A 13,807-nucleotide genomic window follows, 5' to 3' on the forward strand; every position below is an offset into this window, starting at 1 on the left:
CACTGGAGATACAGCAGAGAACAAAACAGACAGAAGTCCCTGCCCTCATGGAGGTTATATTGTGCAGAGACAAAACATAAATATGTAAATATAAGTTGTATGTTAGATGGTGATGAGTGCTTTGGAGAAATATTAAATTGGGAAAATAGGTGGGGGTGTGGGTGGGGAGTGATGCTGAATTTTGAGATGGGTCCTTAGGGGAGACTCATTGAGAAGAGGAACTGCAAGTAGACAAACGCAGTGCAGGATGAGCTGCGTGGGGCCTGGCAGGAGGGAAGGCAGACCGTTCAGCTAGTTACAGGTGTGAGGTGCTGGAGGAATGTGGAGCAGGTCAGGGTGGCCAAGGCGCGGTGGGCAAAGGGGAGAGGGAGGAGGTGAGGTCAGGGGAGCAACGGGGGCCGGCTTGTGTAAGGCCCAGAGGCCACGGTAAGGGTTTGGCTTTTACTCTGAGCCAGACGGGAGCCACTGGAGAGTTTTAAGCATAGGACTGCTGTGCTTTCACAGGATCACTCTGGAGCTGTGCAGAGAACAGACTGTAGGGAGGCCAAGGGCAAGAGCAGGGGGCCCACTAGGAAGCTGCTACGGTCACCAGAGATCAGATAGAGGGCGTGAGAAAGAGGGAGGAGTGAAGGGTGACTCCACATATTTTGGCCTGAGCAACTGGAATGATGGCATTGCCTGACGGGTGGGCAGGAGCTCTGTGTTGGCCACATGACGTCACGCACTACCTGGTGGACATCCACGGGGAGATGTCAAGTGTGGAGCTGAATTTACAAACCGTGGGTTCAGGGAGAGGCCCCTGTAAGGGATACACATTTGAGGGTTATGGTAGGCAGCCTCCAAGATCCTGCCCCTGGGGTGTTCACACCCTTGTGTAGTCCCCTTTGCCTTTGTATGAGGTTCACTCTGTGACCAACAGAATAAGTCTAGGTCAGCTGACATTTTGGCTTCTTCCTGACTCTCTCTTGCATCACTCGCTCTGGGGAAACTCAGCTGCCACGGCGTGAGGACACTCAAGCGGCCCTATGGAGAAGTCCCTGTGTGAGGAACTGAGGCCTCCTGCCAACTGCTATGTGAATGAGTGTATTTTTATTCTCTCTATCTTAGGATGTTTTGACATCTGAAACATCTTGCTAGCCAGGGAGAGACTGCCCTCCCAGAGCTAGCCAATTGTTAGGGATAGCAAAGGGCTGGGAACCTGCCTTTCACATGAAAACCAACCAATCCTGAGTCTATACACCCCCTTTATCTGACTCTCACACATCAAGCCAATATTTCCCCTGCCCTAAATCAACCCAGGGCCGGGTACCAGACAATTAGAGACCACCCCTCTAGTCCAGAGCCTGCTGACAGTACGCACACTGCCCAGTCCTAAGCCGTTTCCTTAGCTGCCTTGCCCTTCTCATGGAAACCCCAATAAAGGCTCTGCCCTAGGTTTCTCTCTCCCTTCTTCTGCCTCCTGACCAAATCTGGTGCTTTCCTTGTGGCCCTATGTGGCGTGGTAGGCCCCCTCCTGTCAGGTAATGTAAGTAATAATTTCTTCTTTCACTGGCATTGGCCTCTTCTGCTCAGTCACTTCCATAAATTAAAACCCCACAGGTACATTTTGAGACAGTGAGCCATCCTGGAAGTGGATCCTCCAGCCCCAGTCGAGCCTCCAGACAACAGCAGCCCCAGCCAACATCATGACCATGACCTTACCAGAGACACTGGGCAGCCAGAACCACCCAGCTAAGCTGCTCCCAGATTCCTGACCTATGGACACTGTGAACTGATAGAAGTTTGCTGTTTTAAGCTGCTAAATTGCGGGATAATTTGCTACATGGCAAAAGATAAATAATACAGGAGTCATCAGCATACAGATGGTCTTACAAACCATTTGGCTGGATGGGATCACCAAGAGAAGGGAGAAAGAGAAGAGAAGAAGTCCAAGGATCGAGCCCTAGGGCGCCCCAACAGAACAGTGCCCGAGAGGTAGGAGTAAATGAGGCAGGAGCAGGGAAGAGAGCATTGTGAGGAGACAGTGATCGGCTGTGCTGAAGCCCATGGCTGCCTCACGATGATGAGGCCAGAGACTCAGGCGCTGGATTTCAGATGCGGAGGTCGCTGGTGGCAAGATTGGCTTCAGAAGAGAGGTGGGGACAGGAGCTGGATGGGAGTGTGTCCAAGAAGGAATGGGAGGACAGAAACTGGAAACAGCAGAGGGACACACCCTGTCAAGGCTACAACAGAAGGGGAGAAATGGGGTGGTGACTAGGAGGGGAAACGGGGTCCAGAGAGGGTTCCTTGATGATGGGAGAAATGACAGCACATCTGTATGCTGCCGGGCTTGATCCAGTAGAGGGAGAAAAGCTGATGATGCCGGAGGGAAGGAGAGAACAGCTGAGGAATGTCCTTGGGAAGGCGAGAGAGGAGGAGACAGGGCGCATGCGGAGAAGCCTTAGCGAGGAGCGTGGATGTTCATCTAGAGTCACTAACGGGGCGAGTGGAGAAAGCATGAGGGTAGGTGGATGTAGAGGTGGGGCTTGGCACGCTTTCCGACTCCTCTGCTTTTCTCAGGCCAGGAGAAGCAAGGTCATGGGCTCAAAGCAAGGAGGAGAGGGGGTTGGCTGGAGGCTGGCAGAGAGAGGGAAAGGTTGGAATCGCGGAGGAGCACGGGGGCCCGCGGGGTTAGCACTGGAGTATGGCTGGGGACCACCATGCCCGCGTGTGGGCTGAGACCGGCCAGCAAGTCTGTCTTCCTGCTGTCGCATTCAGCTGCATTCTCCTTGCCCCTGTCCCTCCTCCTATTTCTTCTTGCTTTACCACCTCATTCTTTCCCCATATCCTTCTCTCTCTGCCCCTCCACACTCCTTCCCCTGCATCCTCATCTCTGCCTGCGCCCTCTTCCCCCTCTGTCCTTCCTCATGTCCGTGGACCCTCTCTACCGCCTTCCGTCTGCTCTCACCTCTTTTTTTTTTTTTCTGGCTGCACCGCGGCTTGTGGGATCTTAGTTTTTTCCCCCATCAGCGATCGAACCTGGGCCCTCTGCAGTGACAGCACAGAGTCCTAACCGCTGGACCGTCAGGGAGTTCCCTGCTCTCACCTCTTCATGGACCTCCTGGACCCCTGGAGTCGCTCCGATCCTCTCACGTCCCCAGCTCCCAGCCCCCCAACCCTCGCATTCTTCCAGTAACGGCTCCCAATGCCATAGTGCTCACACCCTCTGCCCCTGGGGTCCCACTTCTTCCCACACACCCTTCGCCAGCCCCCTCACCTCTTCTGACTCTGCCGACCTCCGCGTGGACCATATGAATTCCATGACTGCCACGAAGACAGCAATGATGAGGCCACAGATGAGCACGACAAAAATGCCGCCGATGTTCTCCATGCCCAAGCCTGGGGGTGGAGGGGGAGAGCCAGGGGTCGGGCTGCGTGGGCCAGGGGTGGCAAGGGGCCTTTGGGAAGGGCACGGCGTGCAGGGGTGGCTGACCTTTAGCTCGATGGTCCTCTTCCTTGGGGCACCGGCTCCCCTCCCACCACTTGCGCTTCAGGATCTCCAGCCGGTTGTTCTCCTGAAGCTGCAGAATGGCCAGTGTGATCTCATCCCGGAACGGGGAGCCTGGACCAGGCACACGGGGGGTGGATGGTCATCGGGACCCTGGAGCCCTGCCGGCCCAAGCCCCAGATGTTCCCTCCCCTCTGCAGCTGCTCTCCTCCCACCTCTGCAGCATCCCCAGCATCTTCCCTGTCCACCTTCAAATCTGACTACTGCTCACCACCTCCCCTGCAACCACCCCTGGGCCAAGCCCCCACTTGTCACATTTGTCACCGGTCCCCTCTCCCTGTGCCCCCTCCCCACTCTCTCCCCGCCAGGCTCTTCTCAACACAGCAGCCAGAGGGACAGTTTCAGAAACACAGTCAGAGATCACGCCTCTCTGGTGCTTAAAACTCTCCAACAGCTCTGTCTGCAGCTAGAAAAAAAAATCTTCAAATGTTCAACAACATTCTGCATTCACTGGTCCCACCACCTGGGGCTCCCTTAGGACCTTTGCCTCTGCCTGGAATGTTCCTTCCCTCACTTCCTCCGGACTCTGCTTACAGGGTGCCTCAGGGGCTCTTCTCTAACTCTATTTAAAATGACAGCAAGCACCCCACTCCCTGTCCATCTCTTCCCCTTATTTACTTCAGAGCAGTTGACACTGCTTGACATCACATTATAAAGCTATGTGTTTACTGTCTGTCTGCACCCCTAGTAGACGGCTGGAGGTGAGGGCTGAGCAGCTAGCTCCCCGCTGTGGCATCCCAGCACCTAGAGCAGTCCCGGCACACAGTAGGACATCAGATCTGCCAAGTGAATGAATCCCCAGCCACACCTCTCCTCTGCGTGGCCCCAATCCTGGACCACCTTTCTCCTCTCTACCCTCAGATCCTCCCCTTAAACCATCCTTGGGCCCCACACACCCCACCCATATCCTACCCTCTACTCATTTCTTCATTTACTACTATAGTTTTTGAGCATCTACCAGGTGCCAGGAACTAGGGATGCAGGCAAGTGGGGTGCTTGGTATTTATCAGGCACCTACTACGTGCCAGACCCTTGGTCCACAGAAGCGTACTTAAGTCTCACAATAATCCTGTGAGGCACGTGTTACCACCCTCATTATCTGCATGAAGCAGGTGACACTCTTGCCTGAGTCAGGGAGGAAGCTGGGATTTGAATCCAGGTTGTTGGGACTCCAGAGCCTGTCCCTCAAAGCACCAGGCTATACTGCTTCCCTGATACAGCACTGACCCTACCACAAAGATGCTAAGATTTGGGGTAATTTGTTATGTAGTCATAGCTAAGAAATGCAGTGGTCATCAGAATATAGGTGGGTTTAAAAGCCGAAATGCCAAAATTTGGTGGCAAAATTGGTGGTGAGTTTCCAGCACCAAGCCCTGGAAAAGCATGTCCAAGTCTCCCTAGCAGATCCATCCATCATTCTTCCTCCCTCCCTCCTTCCCTCTCTCCCTCCCTTCCACCCATCCAGCAGCATCCATTATGTTGCTGGACCACCTGCTCTGAGCCAGGCTGTGGGTTTGGTGCAGAGAATATGAAGTAAATAAACCCAGGTCCTCACCCTCGAGGGGCCCTCGGACCAATGGGGGAAGGCAGGGAATGCGCCTCACGGTTCACGCGCACTGACTTGTGCACAGTATCACCGGGTTCTCCCAACAGCCCTCCAGGGCTGGAGCTGATCGTTCCTAGGCCTGTTCATATGCAGGTGGAGGGTGCAGAGGCTCAGGAAGGTGGCATCACCTTCCCAAGGCCACACAGCTAGGAGGCCACACACAGCACACCCAGCCTGCTCGGGAAGGGCCTGGCCTACTCCCTGGCCTGCTCACACAGCTTGGTTTCAGCTGCCTGGGGACCCACGGCCTCCCACCCCACCCCACTGCCGCCATACCCAGCGGCATGCCGATGCCGTAGCCCTTGGTGTCGAGGAGACCCCCGATCTGGGTGAGGTTGCAGTTGAGGCGCCGGTGGTACTCATTCATGGTGGACTCGAGCAGGAAGGCATAGCGGGAGTTGAGGACGCGGGCGATGCCCTCCTCTGTGCTCTTGACAAACACACTGGGCTGCTTCGACTGCATGTAGTTCCACATACGCTGGTACGTCTGGTACCGTGAATTCTGGACAGAGGGCGCATGAGGGGAAGACGGGTGAGGGTCTTTCCACTCCTGCCTTTCCCCTGAGCCCTGTCCCCTGCCCTCTAGAAAGTCTCCCTCAACCCGAGAGAGCGGGGAGACCAGAGGAAGACAGGAAGAGCCAAAGACAGAGGAGACGCACAAGACAGACAGACTGCTCAGGGCCAGATCCAAGCCAACCCCACACCCACCAGCCCAGCAAGGACCCTGAGGACCGAAGGCTTGGGAAGACGCAGCCACAGCCTGATCTTCAACCCTTTTTCTCTCTTCCACCCCTGGGCCTCGGCTCGGCTTGACACCAGCCCTGTCTTCCCAGTGTTCCCAGGCCTTATTCAGAGAAGCTGGGAGCAGATGCTCAACCATATACACCCAGGGCCCAGCCTGCTTCAGGGAGACCTGCGTCCAAGCCAAACAGGACAGCTTACTTCCTACGGGCCCCGCGGGAACCTTCTGAGGAATGCACTGCCCCACCCTGCGCTGCTGTGCACAGCGGGGATCCCGAAACCAAGCCTGGGTGGCTCCGGGGGCCCCACCTGAAAGAAGGTCATGGTGGAACCAGCGTGGATGGTACCATACTCAATGTTGGTCTGGTCCGCCAGGTCGTCGGCCGACTCCACAGGCACCTCCATGCGCTGCACGGTGAGGAAGGCAGCCAGGTTGGCCGTGTAGGAGGAGATGATGATCAAGGTGAAGGCCCACCTGGGGGGGGGGGAGGGGTGAGCTACAGGCTGGAGCCGCCACTGCCCCCCTGCCCCTGTGGCCATGTGCCCCACTGGTGGTGCCCCCTCAGTGACCCCAGCATCTAGAAGGCTGACTGCTGACTAGTGGAGGGGCTGGGAGCATGGAATCTGGAGCCAGATTCCTTGGGTTTAAAATTGCTTTCAGAGGGCTTCCCTGGTGGCTCAGTGGTTAAGAATCCGCCTGCCAATGCAGGGGACACGGGTTCGAGCCCTGGCCCGGGAAGATTCCACATGCCACGGAGCAACTAAGCCTGTGCGCCACAACTACTGAGCCTGTGCTCTAGACCCCGCGAGCCACAACTCCTGAGCCCGCGTGCCACAACTACTGAAGCCCGTGCGCCTAGAGCCCGTGCTCCGCAACAAGAGAAGCCACCGCGATGAGAAGCCCGTGCACCGCAACGAAGAGTAGCCCCCGCTCGCCGCGACTAGGGAAAGCCCGCGCGCAGCAACGAAGACCCAACGCAGCCAAAAATAAATTAATTAATTAATTAAAAGAAAAGAAACGTTGATTTCCAAGGCAGAGCTGTCCTGAACCATGGCGAGCCCTTGGGTGTGGCGGCAGGAGGCTATGGCCCGTGTGGACATGAGATGAGGGGCCCAGGAGGGGAGTTCTGGCCGAGCTGCTGCTATTCAGGGAGCGGCCAAGTCCCTAGAGCACTGGCACCCACCCCCACCGCCCTACCACCGGCCCTGGCTTGCTGAATCACCAGGCCGAGGTCACATCTGGAGATTAAGAAACATCTGTTGAATGACTGAATGTGGGGGAAGACTCGGGGTGGAGACAAGAGTGAGCCTGAGGTCAAAGGGGTCAAAGGTGAGAGAGGGGACATGACTGTGGGCTTCCTGGGTGACAGCGATGGGAAGGGGCAGAGAACGCCCAGCTGGGGAAGAGGGTCCCTGACTGAGGAGCAGAAGGGATGGGCTGTAGAGAGTTGGTCACTGGTCCCCCACCTGACTGGGGGACTCGGCCAGATTTTTCACAGTGGGTCCCTTCACGCCCTCTCAGCCACCTCCTCACACATGCCTCCCTCTCGTGCCCGGCTGGAATGCGCCTCCCTCTCTTTGGCAGGCATGCCTCTGTTTGCACCTTCAGATGAAACAGCCTAGATGGTACCTCCTCAGAGGGGCCCTTCCCGAGCACCCTCATTCTCTACTGTTCTCTTTCACTGCACCCTGTTTGGTTCTTCAATAGCGCAGTTTACATACATCTGATACGTCATTATATTAAAAATGTTAATAAAGTTTAGTCGGGGTGTGTGGTAGGCAGAAGAAAGGCTTGCCTCCCAAAGATGTCTACATGCTCATCCCTGGAACTTGTGAGTATGCTCCCTCACAGGGTAAAAGGGTCTTTGCAGATATGATTAAGTTAAGAGTCTTGAGATGGGGAGATTAGCCTGGATTATCCTGTTGGGCCCATGGAATCACAAGGGCCCTTATGCGGAAGAAGGAGGTCAGAGTCAGAGAGAGAGATTTGAAGACGTTATGCTGTTGGCTTTGAAGTTGGAGGAAGGGGTCACAAGCCCAGGAACGCAGGCGGCTTCTAAAAGCTGGAAAAGGCAAGGAAATGGATTCTCCCCCAAAGCCTCCAGAAGAACTGGCCCTGCCAACAGCCTGATTTTAGCACAGTCATATCTATTTTGCACTTCTGACCTCCAGAACTATAAGAGAATAAATTTATGTTGTTTTTAAGCCACGAAGTTTGTGGTAATTTGTTGCAGCAGCAACAGGAAATGAATACAGGGTATAACTCCTGACATGATGCCAATTTCAAAATGTTAAAAAAAAAAAAATCATCAAGATTCAAAAGTTTAGGGATCTCCCTGGCGGTCCAGTGGTTAGGACTCCGAGCTTCTACTGCAGGGGGCACGGTTTCGATCCCTGGTCAGGGAACTAAGATCCTACATGCCATGCGGCACATCCAGAAAATTTTAAAAATTAAAGAAAAAAAAACGTAGGGGCTTCCCTGGTGGCACAGTGGTTGAGAGTCCGCCTGCCGATGCAGGGGACGCGGGTTCGTGCCCCGGTCCAGGAGGATCCCACGTGCCGCAGAGCAGCTGGTTCCATGAGCCATGGCCGCTGAGGCTGCGCGTCTGGAGTCTGTGCTCCGCAACGGGAGAGGCCACGACAGTAAGAGGCCCACATACCACCAAAAAAAAAAAAAAAGAAAAGAAAAAGAACGTTTCAAAGCCCCGCTGCAACTAAGGAGCCCACGTGCTGCAACTTAGGAGCCCACATGCTGCAACTAAGGAGCTCTGGAGCCGCAACTAAGGAGTCCGCCAGGTACATCTAAGACCTGGTGCAACCAAAACAAACAAACAAAAAGTTTCAAAGCCAATGGACCAAGCAAATTGCAAACAACTGCCAGATGGTAGTTAGCCTCGCTTAGCTGGGAAAGAGAAAAACCTGCCACCGTTATGGTTAGTCCTGAACAAACAAGTTTTGAATCAAACAATATCTTCGGGACATATTCTTGGCATAAAATATGATGTCCTTGTGTTTATTTATCTGTTTATTCTCAGTTCCTTTGCCTCTTGAGGACTGATTTTCCACCTGCCTGAGTGCCTGGCACATGGAAGGGCCTGAGAAGCACCTCTTGCTGAATGACTACTGAGCATAGATCCTGACTGATGGGGAGGAGGCCCCATGCCTCAGTTTGCCCTGGAGAGGCACCCAGGGCCTACGGGGTGGGTGGCACTGGGGCGGGAGGCTGGCTCAGCCCAGCCCTGCCTCTAGCCAAATGCATGCTCTTTAGCAAACCACTTCCTCTCTCTGGGTCTCGATCTTCTAATCCATAAAACCAGAGAATATTCCTTATCCTAAGCATGCTCCTCGGCTTTCTGTGGTTCTAATGAGGAAAAGGAGCTGAGAAGAGTTATATGAACTGCAACCAAGCCCAGATGCTATTTCAAAGATAGGGTGGCAAATGTGAGTGCTTATGGAAGCCAGGCCAGAAAGTGACTGAAGGAGGACTTTCCTGGTGGCGCAGTGGTTAAGAATCTGCCTGCCAATGCAGGGGACACGGGTTCGAGCCCCGGTCGGGGAAGATCCCACAGGCCGCGGAGCAACTAAGCCCATGTGTCACAACTACTGAGCCTGCACTCTAGAGCCCTCGAGCCACAACTACTGAGTCCGTGCACCACAACTACTGAAGCCTGCGCGCCTAGAGCCTGTGCTCCGCAACAAGAGAAGCCACCGCGATGAGAAGCCCGCGCACCGCAGTGAAGAGTAGCCCCCGCTCGCTGCAACTAGAGAAAGCCCACATGCAGCAACAAAGACCCAATGCAGTCAAAAAAAAAAAATTAAAAAAAAAAAGTGACTGAAGGAGGGAGAGAGGACTGAGGCCAGTGGAACAGGCATCGACGCCAGGTGGGAACGCCAGCCGAGCACTACCAGATCTCCCAAATCTTTGAGAAAAGTGAGAAATCTGAATTTGGGGAGTTTCCTGGTGGCCTAGTGGTTAGGATTCCGGGCTTTCACTGCTGTGCCCCGGAACAAAGATCCCACAAGCCGCGCAGCGTGCCAAAACAAAACAAAAAGAGGAATCTGAATTTGTAAGTGAATTTACCCAATTTTTAAATGCCAACTAATTCAAAATCTTTTAAACTATGGGCCAGATACCACCAGTTGTCAGTGTCTGCTCTCTGACACATAGGTTCTTGGAGCTTGTCTTGGGGGCAAAATAAGTTCCGTTCAAAATAAGTTACTGGGTCTGGGTAATTCCCTGGCAGTCCAGTGGTTGGGACTTGGTGCGTTCACTGCTGAGGGTCCAAGTTCAATCCCTGGTCAAGGAACTAACATCCCACAAGCCATGCGAGGTGTGGCCAAAAACAAAAGTTACGGGATCCACGTGGGACTTTGAGGGAGCAGGTATCCCTGTCCGGGGCCTCAGCCTCAACGTCTGGACAGTGAAGGCTGTCCTGGCTCAAGGATTCCAGTGTCTCTGTGATTGCCCGGGCAATGTCCGAGACAGCAGTAACAATGCCAATACTGTCCTGATTATAACCCCTCAGGTCAGCAGAAGCACTTTCCCATCCCTTAGCCACACCGAATCCTTACAACCTGAGACATGGGCATTTTTATCCCCATTTATCAGATGAGGAGACTGAGGCATGGAGACCCAAGGTCACACAGCCAGTGAGTGGCAGAGCTGGGGCTCAGCTGCCCCCACCCCATTCCCTGTCACACAGCTTGTGTGGGACACAGGAATGGGCCCAGGCCTCAGAACCCCCCCGCCCTCCTCCCCACCTCCGTCAGCCCCGGCTGGGGCAGACAGGCAGCCTCTCACCAGACTCCGCTGACGCAGCGTGTGGACAGCGCCCGGGGCATGATCTCCGAGCCCTGCTGCATGAAGCCCCCCACGGGGAACCAGAGGCTGTTGCCCAGCGTGTACTGATTCTCCAGGATGTGGGGACGTGCCCGCAGGCACGGGTGCGGGTTATACCACTCGTAGGGGCTCAGCCTGTGGAGAGACACGGGGAATGGGGAGAAAAAGGAGAGGAACAGAGGAAAGAGAGAGCCACCGTGATCAGAAGAGATGGGGGGACAAAAACGGAGGGGAAGATAGACAGAGATGGACAGAGAGAGACACACACACACACAGAGAAACAGAGACAGTGCAGGCAAAAGGGGAGGGGGACAGAAAGAATGGGAAGGGGAGAGACCCAGAGAGAACCACGGAGCAAAAGTCAGAACCACAAGAAGGAAATACAGAGACAGGGCCAGAAAGGGAGAAGGGAGGGTGCAGGGAATCCAAGGCCCCAAGTGGAGGCCGAGGATGGTCCAGACAGACAACAGAAAGGTCAGGCATGGAGACCCCAGCTCGTGCTTCCTCCCCGCCCTCTCCTTCCCAGGCAGCAGGTAGTGGACTCACCTGGCGGCCAGGAACAGGACGCAGCTGACAGCCAGGTAGGCCAGAAGCATGAAGAGCCACACAGCAGGGGAGAAGGGGTCCAGGAAGGAAAAGTAGCCAGGCTTGCGGCCCTGGTGGGAGACGGAATGAGAGCCGGAGCCACACAGACCTGAGCCCCTCCCCCAGCCCCAGGGCCCATGAGCCCCACCGGCCCATCCGAGGTCCAGCCCACAGCCTCTGCCTCCCTTGGGTGTCCAGCCCCAGCACCAGCCCCCACCCCCACCTCCAGGGGAACCGTACCATGTGCACACGGTAGAGGATGCTGATTCCCAGGGTCATGAAGGGTTTGGAAAAGTCGATGACCTTCTCCCGCTCAGCTGTGATGGTGAACGCAGCCACAGCCAGGTCTGCCTTCTGCTGGAGGGGAAGCGGGGCGGGGGTAGATGGGCGGGCCAGGGAGACAGATGGGCAGTTAGAGAGAACGCACTGAGGGAGCGACTTAGAATATCAGAAGGTGAGAGAGAGGCAAAGAGAGAGGACAGCAGAAGGAGCCAGGGGACTGGCTCCAAGAGTGCACCTCGGGCCTCCAGCTGGACCCTTGTCATCTCACATCTGCTGTAAGCGGCTCCTGTGGCCTCCTTCCTGCCCGGCTGCCCTGCCTCATTCAATCTCTCCCACTCCCCAGTCAAGTTCATCATTAAGACCCTGCTTTATAAAACCTACCGCTGACCCCCACCACTCCCACCATGCCGGGGTCCTGAAGAGAGAGCCTGAGATTGGAGCTGAGATGCCTGGACACTGACCCACTCAGGATCCTCTTGGAGCTTTGGTTTTCTCTTCTGTATGAACAATTAACAGGGAATATTTATCAAGCGCTTACTGTGTGCCAGGCTCCATGCTAGATGTCACTTTATATAGATTATCTTGTATAATCCTCTTAACAGCTCCCTGAGGGCCACTACTAGGCCCATTTTATAGAAGGGGAAACTGAGGCTCAGAGAGGCAAAGGCACTAGGGAGGAAAGGCAGGGGCTGGGGACCATAAAGCAGAGACATGACCTCCACTCTCCTGCCCCTGGCAGACACCAGGGACCTAGATGTGTGCATGAAGCCACCCCTGACACACAGGACCACGCCCGGCTCAGTTGAGGTAACGACCTCAGGAGAAGCTGCACGTGGTCTTGAGTCGGGGAGGGGTGGCTGGGGTCCAGGTCTGAAGTGGTGAAGGGTGGGCAGTGGGTGGGGTATGGCGGAGAAAAGGGTGTGTGTTGGGGTCTCGCTGACACACTGGAATGCCTGATCCAAAGAGGCCATCTCGCTCTTGGCCAAGTGCACATCAGCCAGTCGTTAGCTGTGGGCAGGACACAGGCTGGGAAAAAACCTGGCACTTCTCACACACACACACACACACACTGCACACGTGAGCACTGTACCCGGTCAGGTCTACACCACCATGTGCACACCGTGCCATATCCACACATGCGTGCCCAGACACAGGCTGACCCAGTGACATACTGTCCACGTGGACTCAGGCAGACAAACCCGTGCCCTGCACGCGAGTGTAGGGAGGAGTGATGACATCGTGGGGGGCATTCCCTAGAGGCACAGTGCACACACCCAAACACGTGGGCTCACGTGTGCACATACATGACAGAGGGGGCAGGGTGCTGGGAAGGGCCGCGGGTGGGAGTAGAGAGCCCTGGCTCTGCCCCAAGCTCACTGGGTGACCAGGGGCAGGCGCTTGCTTCCATGTCTCTGGGCCTCAGTTTGGTCCTCTGTAAAACTGGGCGGGAGGGGAGCGAGTTGTCTCCTGGATTTGGAACCCGGCTCCCAGGACGCTCCTTCCAGGCATACTGATTCCATCGCCCAGGGCTCAACCGGGCCCCAGCACTGACTCCAAATTCAAGTAGAGTCCTCCCCCTGGGGCTGAAATAAGAGTCAAGGTCCTGGATCACTGGCCTGGGAGGAGGGACACACTCACCCCCCAAGGGGCTGAGACTGAGACCACATGAGGTAATACAGACTAGGACAGAACTGGGGTGGGGAGAGAGGGCACAGGCCCCAAAGATACTGCAAAGAGACGTGGCACAGGCTGAAAAGAAAACCAAGGTCAGGGAGAGATCACGTGTACCCAAAATGAAATCCAGGGTCTAGGAGAGAAGAGATCTGAAAGGCAATTCGATGTCAGGGAAAGAGGACAGACCCAGAAGATTAACCAAGAGTAGAGAGAGACAGCATAGATGAAGCAACTACGGCAGGGTGAGAGAGAGATGGCACGTCCCCAAGGCAGAATCCAGAGGCGGCCATGTGTGGCAGGGGCCCAGAACGCACTGGATTCAGAGCATACCCCTGGGAATTCCTGGGTGTTGAGAGTAAGGAGTGGTTCCCCCCCCCTTTTTTTTGGCCACACCCCACGGTTTGTGGGATCTTAGTTCCCCAACCAGGGATCGAACCCGCGCCCTCGGCAGTGAAAGAGCAGAGTCCCAACCACTGGACCACCAGGGAATTCCCGGTTTTCTCCTTTCTTGTGCACTTGCCACTCTCGTGAC

At 55.4% G+C, this 13,807-nt stretch overlaps 1 protein-coding gene across 4 annotated transcripts in view; it reads right to left on the reverse strand.

Moving 5' to 3' along the window:
* GRIK5 (glutamate ionotropic receptor kainate type subunit 5) overlaps nt 1-13,807 on the reverse strand; it is a 57,276-nt gene that overhangs the window by 1,500 nt on the left and 41,969 nt on the right. For 3 of the 4 annotated variants that reach the window (XM_067720749.1, XM_067720747.1, XM_067720748.1), the window contains exons 13-19: nt 11,560-11,676; nt 11,281-11,390; nt 10,696-10,869; nt 6,204-6,369; nt 5,430-5,655; nt 3,473-3,601; nt 3,257-3,378 (exon numbers count right to left, since the gene is read on the reverse strand). In XM_067720749.1, the coding sequence (XP_067576850.1) occupies nt 3,257-3,378; nt 3,473-3,601; nt 5,430-5,655; nt 6,204-6,369; nt 10,696-10,869; nt 11,281-11,390; nt 11,560-11,676 (1,044 nt within the window). The remainder of the gene's footprint in view (nt 1-3,256; nt 3,379-3,472; nt 3,602-5,429; nt 5,656-6,203; nt 6,370-10,695; nt 10,870-11,280; nt 11,391-11,559; nt 11,677-13,807) is intronic. The other variant, XM_067720750.1, reaches the window with a different exon arrangement.

Source organism: Pseudorca crassidens, chromosome 20 (genome assembly GCF_039906515.1).
Source record: "Pseudorca crassidens isolate mPseCra1 chromosome 20, mPseCra1.hap1, whole genome shotgun sequence".
NCBI classification, from domain to species: Eukaryota; Metazoa; Chordata; class Mammalia; order Artiodactyla; family Delphinidae; genus Pseudorca; species Pseudorca crassidens.